General features: G+C 42.3%; 1 protein-coding gene across 1 annotated transcript in view; it reads right to left on the minus strand.

Annotated features, from left to right (window-relative positions):
* Positions 1-4,205: 4,205 nt before the first annotated feature.
* The window catches only part of rpl27a (ribosomal protein L27a), a 17,683-nt gene continuing 9,473 nt past the window's right edge, over positions 4,206-12,415 (minus strand). The window contains exons 3-5 of the mRNA XM_016262242.1: positions 7,348-7,423; positions 4,980-5,154; positions 4,206-4,365 (exon numbers count right to left, since the gene is read on the minus strand). Of these exons, the coding sequence (XP_016117728.1) occupies positions 4,237-4,365; positions 4,980-5,154; positions 7,348-7,423 (380 nt within the window). The 3' untranslated portion in view covers positions 4,206-4,236. The remainder of the gene's footprint in view (positions 4,366-4,979; positions 5,155-7,347; positions 7,424-12,415) is intronic.

Below are 12,415 nucleotides of genomic sequence, written 5' to 3' on the forward strand. Positions count from 1 at the left end.
AGTTTTAAATCAATATATATTTTTTAAATTCTGTAATTCAGGTTCTGTTAGGCTCAACTCTCTGCAATTTACTTTGTTTGATGCCACTATATGCCAAAAAGTACCAGAAAAAGCATCTGTCTCTCATCCTGCATCCAGCTGTGCTTGCTATTTGTTGAGCTTTAATTGATTGAGATAGTGAATCGGTGTGTTTTTGTTAAATGTGAGCCAAAAACATCACAATTAAAAGAACCAAAGATTTAAACTACTTCAGTCTGTGTGCACTGAATTTATTTAATACACGAGTTTCACAATTTGAGTTGAATTACAGAAATAATTGAACTTTTCCACGACATTCTAATTTATTGAGACGCACCTGTATGTTCAATAAGTTCATTAGTAAATATTTACAAGCACATGATCTCTTATATTTGTAACTTTTTCTACTATATATGATCTAAGGATCTGTTAAGCATTTTTATAATGTGTGTTAATGATTTATTAATGAAAATACTGTTGTGCCCTGTCTCCAGTCTTGCTTTTTTCTGACTGTTGAGCTGTTCGGTGGACTCATGGACCCAAGAGGCTGCATATTAATAGATATTCATGGTTTCATTTGCCTGACAAATTCAAGCGGTTATTCTGTGCACCAGTGTTTAATGTTCTCCGCAATTGTAATGATGGGTTTTGGAAGTGTAGGCCGTAGTCAGCTGCAGAGAGCTGCTTGTTTTCCAATGCTCACGTCCAAGTCAATCATTTTGGGCCAGTGAAGGATGCTAAAATATGAGTAATTCAGACCTCGTGTTTTTTCATTTCAGTAATCCTGCAGCAGCATTTTTGAACCATGCTTTGTTAAGAGCAGAGTCACTGGCGCCTCCATGCACGAAGGAGCTAAAGTGGAGAGCGTTCATGTCCTCAGTTACATCGATGAGCTGGAGGACATGGCAATGTTGTAGCTCTGGCACTTTGGGAGTAAACTGGTCAAAAGCATGCTGGTTCCAGTCAGAAAACAGGGAGCTTGGCTCAGGTACAATGACAGAGAATGGCTTCAATTCACTTGGTCTTTTTCAGTGCATGTTGGGATAGATGGCTGATGCCTGGCTCTCAAGGCAATTCGTTCAGTCAGTTTTTATGCATGTCTACACACACTATTTCTGACACCATTATATCTGGCATCCCATGTTCTCACAGCTGTCTCCTGTTGTCTATTTGTACAGTGCTTTCTAGTGTTGAGAATAGCAAGACATTTTTTGGTTCCAGTTCTGATTGTGGTTCCATTAAAACTAATAAACTAGTAATAAAATACTAAGCAAAATATCAGCCTGTCTGCTTTCTCTGGGAGAATTCACACAGACAGCATGCTGGTACATCTATCATTGTGAGGACTGATGATTTCTCCTAAACATTGTTTAGCATGCCTATTTAGCAGTCTGAATTATTGGAAAGCTGGATGTCCTCACATACGCGCCCAGCATAAAAACTATAGTACCTAACCACCAATCTAAAGAGCCTTGGGGACTCTATGGTGACAAAAGTATGTAAACCTTTCACAATAAATCTGGTAAAAGTCGTGAGGCACTCATCTATTCTCTCTGTGGTCATGTTTCCTTTACTGACTGAAGTACCAGGAGGCGATGTGGTGCTTTTTTAACATCTGAAATGTAATGTAAATGGATACTTACCATCTCTTTATGGTTAATTACTCTTGAAAGAACCCATTAAAAACTGCAACACTCAGTTCCCAACCCTAGTGTTGTGTCTCTTGTCTGTTTGAGCACCGGAAGTGAGAGTGGACTTACTATTGTGAACTGAAACGATCCATTATCCACATTTGCATGATTGCTGGAACAGGTGCTGCACAAGCTGAGAGAAATCAATTGTGGTTTCTGAACCACGCTGGGGTGGGGTGCATTTCCCAAAAGCATCGTTAGCTAACTATGGTAGTTAGTTCCATTGAACTCTATTGGAAACGACAGAACTTGCGACCATAGGTTAGGTTAGTCAAAAATCCAGTATCTCAAAATATTAGAATATTTCCTAAGATCAATCACAAAAAGGATTTGCAAAACAGAAAAGCTCAAGTTGTTTAAAGTATGTTGATTTCTGCACTCAATACTTGGTCGGGGCTCGTTCAGCACAAACTCCAGCATCAGTGAGGAGTGCATGAAGTGATCAGCATGTGGCTCTGCTGAAGCACTATTGAGCTTCAGCTCGGATCCACTTGCTCATCTTTCTCTTGAAAACATCCCACAGACTCCATATGGGCTTCAGGTCAGGCATGTTGGCTGGCCAATCAAGCACAGTAATATCATTGGAAATGGTTTTGGCTCTGTGGGCAGGTGCTAAAGTCCTGCTGGAAAAGGAAATCAGCAGCTCCATAAAGCTTGTCAGCAGATGGAAGCATAAAGTGCTCCAAAATCTCCTGGTAGATGGCTGCGTTGACTTGATGAAACACCAGCAGACGCCACAGCTCCACAAATGATCTCTGACTTCAGAAACGTCACACTGGACTTCAAGCAGCTTGGATTCTGTGCCTCTCCAGTCTTCCTCCAGACTCCAGACCTTGATTTCCAAATGAAACGCAACATTTACTTTCATCTGAAAAGAGGACTTTGGAGCACTGAGCCAACAGTCCAGTTCTTTTTCTCCATAGCCCAGGTGAGATGCTTCTGACGTTGTTTCTGTTTCAGAAGTTTTCCTGAAGACGTAATACATTGTGTGGTGACTCACAATGCACCGACTCCAGCTTCAGTGAAGCTCTCCCAAGTCTTTGAATCGGCTTTGCTTGACAGTATTCTCAAGCTTGTGGTCATCCCTGTTGCTGGTGCACCTTTTCCTACTTATTTTCTTCCTTCCAGTCAACTTTGCGTTTAATATGCTTTGATACAGCACTCTGTGAACAGCCACTCTTTCAGTAATGATCTTTTGTGACTTACACTCTTTGTGGAGGGTGTCAATGATCGTCTTTTGGAGCACTGCCAACATTTGAAGTGGACCAAACAAGTTCATCAAATTTGTCCTAAGACAAAAACTCTGGTTATTTAATTTTACGGTCTAAAATTTAGGTTTTAGAACAGCTTTGAAAAGTTTAGATGCCCTTCAAATGTTGACTAGTGTATACACTTGTATCATGTAGTCTACCTACAAATGAATAACTCCGATGTTTGTATTGCTTTGAGCATTTTTCCTGTCAAAAAAATGTGAAGTAACATGTTTTCAAATCCAGATCATTCTGATCGAGAATAAACTTTCTGAACGACTAAACCCAGGACTCAATTAGATTTACTGCTAACATGCTTTCCGTCTTAAAACACAAGAAAATACAACCAACTACAGCAAACAGTTTAACTGCATCAATGATAAATGTCTTTCCTGCTAAGAACAAGAAACCATTGAGAAACACTGAGCACTGAACAGAAACTGGCAGTTTTACGTGGGCACTTCTAAACACTGTGAATAATTATATATTACAAATTATTCAGAATTTAGAATGAATTTTAAGAATACTTCTCCCATCAACTGGTCAAAATGCACAACAGCGCTGTATGCTGTGTGAGAGACCGTGCGCACTCTGATGTAAACAAGCGCAGATGAGAAGCGCACGGCGGAACATGTGAGAGATGCTCTCTTTAATAACAGGTTGTTAAAATCAAAAGCTGCAACTGTGTTATTTAATGAGCTAACATGAACTAAGACTAGTATTTTTTAAACAAAGATGAATAACTTCTGTTGCAAATGTAGCTATTGCTCGTTGTGAATGTTAATGCATTAACTAAGGTTAACTAATGAGCTCTTATTGTAAAGTGATACCTATTGGTCTTTATAGTTCTTTTGCACTTTAATCGGTGGAAAACTTTTAACTTTAAACAATTTTCTGTATTGCTTTATTGCATTTAAATGTTCAGTTATTTTTGTTAGAAGAAAAAAGTTATTAAACCTGTTATACTGTATTATTGTTAGCACTTTTTTTAAAACTACATTTCAATATTGTGATAATACCGCATACCGTGATAAAAATAATTAGCAATTAATCGCAACATGAAAATTTGATACAGGCATATCCCTAATTTACAGCGGTTACTGTGTTGGCCAACAAATCTGATGAGATTCAAGGCTGTAAATACCTGTAAAGTCAGATTGATGAGACACCGAATACAGTTTCGATCAGGACAAAATCACTTGCTGAAATCAATGTGCCATGAAAAACACCACAAGAACGAGCATTCATTTTTCTGTTGTTTATTTAGCAAACGCAGTTCAAGCAGTGAGCACACACGCTCCTCCAACACCCTTGATCTTCTCCTCCGCTCGTCTGCTGAAGTACTTGGCCTTCACGATCACCGGCTGCTTGGGCAGCTTGCCTTTCCCCAACACTTTGAAGAAGCCCTGAAAAACAGCACAACATCAGCATATCCACCTGGAGCCAGAGACACCACACAAATCACTCAAATACTCAGCACATGCTGAAGAGACAAATACAACATGCTTCTCCAGATATGAAACGTCTTTTCAAACTTAAAGGAAGCTGCTTCACCTTAAACATGAAAATTGTAATTTACTCACCCTAATGTCATTCCAACTCTGAATGAGTTTCTTTGTTGAACACAAAAGATGATATTTTAACAACAACTTTCATTTTTAAGGTGAACTTTTGAAAATGAACATTTAAATTGTCCTCAAGCCATTTTCCTCACATTCTACCACATCTGTGAAGACATCTGACCAGACACACAAGTAATTAAAACACAAGGCATGGAAGATTTCTATTTGCAGCAGTGGTTCTGGTGACCCTCAGCACTGCACCCCATCTCTGTTATCTGAGACTCTGTGCCGCACACACACACACACACACACACTGCAGGGGGTCATCTGGAGCAGCATGGAGAAGCACTGTATGGAGGAGTGTCTCCAAACACCGCTCTAGAGCACTCACAGCACTGCACCGATCTCTGCTATCTGAGACTCTGAGCCACACACACACTGCAGGGTGAAGCACTCACAGCGCGCACGACGTCGATGATGGGCGCCGGGCCATCGGGCTTCGTGCTGTAGTTGACCCTCGTCTGCTCGCTGACCAGCGTCCACAGCTTGTCCAGGTTAATGGTGGGGCAGAAGAGAGTGTTCCTCTTCAAGTGGTAGTGTCTCATGCCCACCTTTCCAAAATACCCAGGATGACTGCAGGAAACAAACACCAATCAGCACTCCAGAACCAGAGCTCAAGCAGCGTCACATTCACTAACAGGCTTTCTGCAGACCCATGAAGGAAAATTTAAGACTTCAAAAATCAATGAAGGAGCTCAAATCAAGCTAAAGGAAACCATTAGGGTTGGGCGATTTGTCAGGTTTTATTTATTCAAATGTAATGTTTCGTCCATGTTTTTTTAGATATCAAGAAATCGAGATTTTGAATAGAAATATTACCAGATGTTAGAATTTGACACTTTGATAATAAGTCAATGATAGCAGTGAAGAGAAGTGAATGATCGGACCGCATGTGATGAGTCACTCGAGTGACTTGCTCTGTGAAGGACCAGAAATATATCACTAGTGCCATTCACTCAGAAAGAGCTTGTGTGTTCAGAAAGCACTGGAAGAGGAAAACATGCAAGAAGATGAGAGTTGAACTTCTAACTTCAGCACTGTGTTTTTAGAATGCTGTTTCATGCAGGAGACGTTTACATTTTACATTTATCAGCGGCTTTTATCCAAAGAGACTTACAGGACAATAGAAGCAATCAAATCAACAAAAGAGCAATGATACGCAAGTGCTATGACAAGTCTGTTAGATTAACGCAGTACACCTAGCAAGGTCTTTTTTTTTTTTTTTTAAGTATATAATAAAAAAGAAACGAGCGCAACAGTCAAACGCATCAATGTTCACATAGAAAATAACTATGGAAAAGCAGCGCAATTGTATTAAACACCTGTGAAGAACAACTGCTGTATGTCTGATATTTCATGACTGAAAGCTGCTGTAGTGTTTACAGAACATTTATAGTTAATAAGAGTCTACTGCTGATATATCTTCAGTCATTCTGAATTACCTTGACTTGAGAAGCATGTTCCTCCTATTATTTCTGAACTTATAATATGGATAAGACAAGTCAAGTGATCCATTTAACATTTTCACACTTGGAACAGAATTTTCTGCAGCTAGAGGGTTAATAAAGGAAAAAGTTATTTGAATCATGCTGTAGTTATATTTTCTAGTTGACAGGTTTTGTAAAAACTTTGACAAATTGTAAACACAGAATCAGTCAAACGTACTGAAAAAAATAAAAGATGTACATTTTTTGCCATTTCTTCAGCTGCAACATGAGTCGGAATGAGCAATGTTCAAAAATGAGTTATTTCTTTTCACGTTCTCCATTCAAATACGATGACTTGTTGGAATCGGACAAGAAATGACTGAGCTTCAGCCGTTTGAAGGCGATAGAGTCAGATCTGATTTAGACAGAAATGGAGTTAAAGTTTTCTGAAGATTCCAAACAAAATCACCAAACACGGCACATTCTCCTCCAGTTCTTCTCTTAATAATAATTACTATATTATTAATCACATATAGCTACTTTTTAATTTTATCTTTGTTATTAAAAATAAGAACAGATGCAAATAAACAGTAGCTTAATCAAGAGCAGCGAGTGATTCGGTCTTTTCTTTTCATGTTTGATTAACACTGAGACAGATCTATATTAAGACCTTCTGTATGCATGGATCAAATATAATGTTACACATCAGATTTCCCCAACCATTCACTAAACGTTCATGTAAGACGTGTTTGTGTGAATCTCACCAAGACAGATATAGAAAACGCATCTCCTGATGTTTTCAGATACAGTCAAGAACTGAATCACACACACTGTTGCACACGTCTCAGTTCTGACAGGACAGACACACACACACTCTCTCTCTCTCTCTCTCTCTCACACACACACACACACAGTCTGGTTCACTATCCTTGTAGGGACTCTCCATAGGCATAATGGTTTTTATACTGTACAGACCTTTTCTGGATTTTTTTTTCTCATTTTGTTTTTCATAGTTGAGGTATACCTATGATGAAAATTACAGGCCTCTCTCATCTTTTTAAGTGGGAGAACTTGCACAATTGGTGGCTGACTAAATACTTTTTTGCCCCACTGTATGTTATACCTTTGTCATTATACAAATTTATGTCCTCATTTGTCACAAAAACACGTACACACACACTCCCTCTCTCTCTCTCTCACACACACACAAACACACACACACTCCCTCTCTCTCACACACACTCAGATAAAGTGCACCGCTCCTTCAAGCAATGTTTTACTGACACCGTGACTGAATAACACAAGCGAATCGCACTGAGGCTCTTCAGGCTTTACTCACTATTTGTCGAAGTTGATTCTGTGATGGTGCATCCCGCCAGCATTACCGCGACCTCCAGGATGCTTCCTGTGCTTGCCTACATTAGACACGAGCGTCAGAAAGAGCACAGAAAACGCAGTTGTTTAAACGCACTCCAAGCATCAAACACACTCCAGCACCAAACGCACTTAAACACACTCCAGCACCAAACGCGCTTAAACACAACTCCAGCACCAAACGCGCTTAAACACACTCCAGCACCAAACGCGCTTAAACACACTCCAGCACCAAACGCGCTCAAACACTCAAAGCACCAAACACTCAAAGCACCAAACACTCAAAGCACCAAACACGCTCCAGCACCAAACACGCTCCAGCACCAAACACGCTCCAGCACCAAACACGCTCCAGCACCAAACACGCTCCAGCACCAAACACGCTCCAGCACCAAACACGCTCCAGCACCAAACACGCTCCAGCACCAAACACGCTCCAGCACCAAACACGCTCCAGCACCAAACACGCTCCAGCACCAAACACGCTCCAGCACCAAACACGCTCCAGCACCAAACACGCTCCAGCACCAAACACGCTCCAGCACCAAACACGCTCCAGCACCAAACACGCTCCAGCACCAAACACGCTCCAGCACCAAACACGCTCCAGCACCAAACACGCTCAAACACACTCCAGCACGCTCCAGCACCCAGCACGCTCCAGCACCAAGCACGCTCCAGCACCAAGCACGCTCAAACACACTGCAGCACGCTCCAGCACCAAGCACGCTGCAGCATCAAACACGCTGCAGCATCAAACACGCTCAAACACACTCCAGCACCAAGCACGCTCCAGCATCAAACACGCTCAAACACACTCCAGCACGCTCCAGCACCAAGCACGCTGCAGCACGCTCCAGCACCAAGCACGCTCCAGCACCAAGCACGCTCCAGCACCAAGCACGCTCCAGCACACTCCAGCACCAAGCACGCTCCAGCACACTCCAGCACCAAACACGCTCCAGCACACTCCAGCACCAAACATGCTCCAACACACTCCAGCACCAAACACGCTCAAACACACTCCAGCATAGGGCTGGACAATAATTCAATATCAATATGTATCGCGATATAATTTTTCTCAATAACTGTGATATGATTTTTAAACATTTCCGATATACATTACCAGTTTCTCATACATTGATTTATTTGTGCCGTTTGACTTCGTTGAATAAACGAGCACTGCACGTTTCAAAATCAAAACACGGCACGGGTGTTTTATATGAATGTATCTCTGAAGGGAACCAATTGTCTTCAGAAAAATCTGATAAAGTAGCATTCATGAGCGGAGCTGCTGTGATAACAGCCATTACTGGGGAAAGCGCTAGTTTTATCACTCTAAAAGCGCCTCCTGCTGGCAGACAATGAGTTTTCATTTTCATCCAGTCGCCATATCATCCTGTAGCCCAAGACTGGTTGCCCACTGAAGCTAAGCAGGGCTGCGCCTGGTCAGTACCTGTGTGATATGATTTTTAAACATTTCCGATATACATTACCAGTTTCTCATACATTGATTTATTTGTGCCGTTTGACTTCGTTGAATAAACGAGCACTGCACGTTTCAAAATCAAAACACGGCACGGGTGTTTTATATGAATGTATCTCTGAAGGGAACCAATTGTCTTCAGAAAAATCTGATAAAGTAGCATTCATGAGCGGAGCTGCTGTGATAACAGCCATTACTGGGGAAAGCGCTAGTTTTATCACTCTAAAAGCGCCTCCTGCTGGCAGACAATGAGTTTTCATTTTCATCCAGTCGCCATATCATCCTGTAGCCCAAGACTGGTTGCCCACTGAAGCTAAGCAGGGCTGCGCCTGGTCAGTACCTGGATGGGAGACCTCCTGGGAAAACTAGGTTGCTGCTGGAAGAGGTGTTAGTGAGGCCAGCAGGTGGTGCTCACCCTGTGGTCTGTGTGGGTCCTAATGCCCCACTATAGTGACGGGGACACTATACTGTCAACAAGCACCGTCCTTCGGATGAGACGTTAAACCGAGGTCCTGACTCTCTGTGGTCATTAAAAATCCCAGGATGTCTTTCGAAAAGAGTAGAGGTGTGACCTCGGCATCCTGGCCAAATTTGCCCATTGGCCTCTGATCATCATGGCCTCCTAACAATCCCCATATCTACTGATTGGCTTCATCACTCTGTTTGAATATATTTTAAAATGTAATTTATTCCTGTTATCATACATAGGTATATTTTCAGCATCATTACTCCAGTCTTCAGTGTCACATGATCCTTCAGAAATCATTCTAATATGCTGATTTTCAATATTTAAAACAGTTGAGTAAATTTTTTTTTTCAGGATTCTTTGATGAATAGAAAGATCCAAATATCAGCATTTGTCTGAAATAAAAAGCTTTTGTAACATTATACACTATTCTAGGGATGCACCGAATATTCGGCCACCGAAAATTTTCGGCCGAAAATGGCCCAAAAGTGCATTTTCGGTTTTCGGCCGAAAGACTTTTATCACCGAAACAATACGGCCGAAATGTTTTGATGACGCAAACAGAAACCGCGACCTGCACGTGCTTGTCTGAAGCAACATTTCTTTCGGTGTTTCGGTTTTCAGCCTTGGTTTCCTCTTTTTCGGTTTCGGCCAAGAATTCTCATTTCGGTGCATCCCTACACTATTCCATTCAGTATAATTTTTTATTTTTTTTTGGGAAAGAAATTATAGAAATTAATACTTTTATTTAGCAAGGATGCTTAAAATTGATCAAAAGTGATGATAAAGGCATTTATATTGTTACAAAAGATTTTAATTCCAGATAAATAGTGTTCATATGGATATCGGAACTATATCGTATCGACCGAAATTAAGAAATATATCATGATATCAATTTTGGCCATATCGTCCAGCCCTACTCCAGCATCAAACACACTCAAACCATCAAACACGCGCTCAAAGCATCAAACACACTCAAACCATCAAACACGCGCTCAAAGCATCAAACAAAAAGCATCAAACACGCGCTCAAAGCATCAAACAAAAAGCATCAAACACGCGCTCAAAGCATCAAACAAAAAACACGCTCAAAGCGTCAAACACGCTCATAGCGTCAAACACGCTCAAAGCGTCAAACACGCTCAAAGCGTCAAACACGCTCAAAGCGTCAAACACACACAAAGCGTCAAACACACAAAGCATCAAACACACTCAAACACGCTCAAACACACTCCAGCGTCAAACACGCTCAAACACACTCCAGCGTCAAACACACTCCAGCGTCAAAGACGATCAAAGCATCAAACACACTCCAGCATCAAACACTCAAACACTCCAGCGTCAAACACGTTCAAAGCGTCAAACACGCTCAAAGCATCAAACACGCTCAAAGCGTCAAACACGCTCAAAGCGTCAAACACGCTCAAAGCGTCAAACACGCTCAAAGCGTCAAACACGCTCAAAGCGTCAAACACGCTCAAAGCGTCAAACACGCTCAAAGCGTCAAACACGCTCCAGCGTCAAACACCAAACACGCTCAAACACGCTCCAGAGTCAAACACGCTCAAACACGCTCCAGCGTCAAACACGCTCAAACACGCTCAAAGCGTCAAACACGCTCAAAGCGTCAAACACGCTCAAAGCGTCAAACACGCTCAAAGCGTCAAACACGCTCATAGCGTCAAACACGCTCAAAGCGTCAAACACGCTCAAAGCGTCAAACACGCTCAAAGCGTCAAACACACACACAAACACGCTCAAAGCGTCAAACACGCTCAAAGCGTCAAACACGCTCAAAGCGTCAAACACGCTCAAAGCGTCAAACACAAACACGCTCAAAGCGTCAAACACAAACACGCTCAAAGCGTCAAACACAAACACGCTCAAAGCGTCAAACACAAACACGCTCAAAGCGTCAAACACAAACACGCTCAAAGCGTCAAACACGCTCAAAGCGTCAAACACGCTCAAAGCGTCAAACACGCTCAAAGCGTCAAACACAAACACGCTCAAAGCGTCAAACACAAACACGCTCAAAGCGTCAAACACAAACACGCTCAAAGCGTCAAACACAAACACGCTCAAAGCGTCAAACACAAACACGCTCAAAGCGTCAAACACGCTCAAAGCGTCAAACACGCTCAAAGCGTCAAACACGCTCAAAGCGTCAAACACAAACACGCTCAAAGCGTCAAACACAAACACGCTCAAAGCGTCAAACACAAACACGCTCAAAGCGTCAAACACAAACACGCTCAAAGCGTCAAACACAAACACGCTCAAAGCGTCAAACACGCTCAAAGCGTCAAACACGCTCAAAGCGTCAAACACGCTCAAAGCGTCAAACACAAACACGCTCAAAGCGTCAAACACAAACACGCTCAAAGCGTCAAACACAAACACGCTCAAAGCGTCAAACACAAACACGCTCAAAGCGTCAAACACAAACACGCTCAAAGCGTCAAACACGCTCAAAGCGTCAAACACGCTCAAAGCGTCAAACACGCTCAAAGCGTCAAACACAAACACGCTCAAAGCGTCAAACACAAACACGCTCAAAGCGTCAAACACAAACACGCTCAAGCGTCAAACACGCTCAAACACGCTCCAGCGTCAAACACGCTCAAACACGCTCCAGCGTCAAACACGCTCAAACACGCTCCAGCGTCAAACACGCTCAAACACGCTCCAGCGTCAAAAACGCTCAAACAAGCTCAAAGCGTCAAACACAAACACGCTCCAGCGTCAAACACAAACACGCTCCAGCGTCAAACACAAACACGCTCCAGCGTCAAACACAAACACGCTCCAGCGTCAAACACAAACACGCTCCAGCGTCAAACACAAACACGCTCCAGCGTCAAACACAAACACGCTCCAGCGTCAAACACAAACACGCTCCAGCGTCAAAAACACACTCATAGCATCAAACACACTCATAGCATCAAACACACTCATAGCATCAAACACACTCATAGCATCAAACACGCTCAAACACACTCAAAGCATCAAAGACGCTCAAACACACTCAAAGCATCAAACACACTCATAGCGTCAAACACGCTCAAACACGCTCCAGCG

This window comes from Sinocyclocheilus grahami, unplaced genomic scaffold (assembly GCF_001515645.1).
Source record: "Sinocyclocheilus grahami isolate Dianchi unplaced genomic scaffold, SAMN03320097.WGS_v1.1 scaffold3019.1, whole genome shotgun sequence".
Taxonomy (NCBI): domain Eukaryota; kingdom Metazoa; phylum Chordata; class Actinopteri; order Cypriniformes; family Cyprinidae; genus Sinocyclocheilus; species Sinocyclocheilus grahami.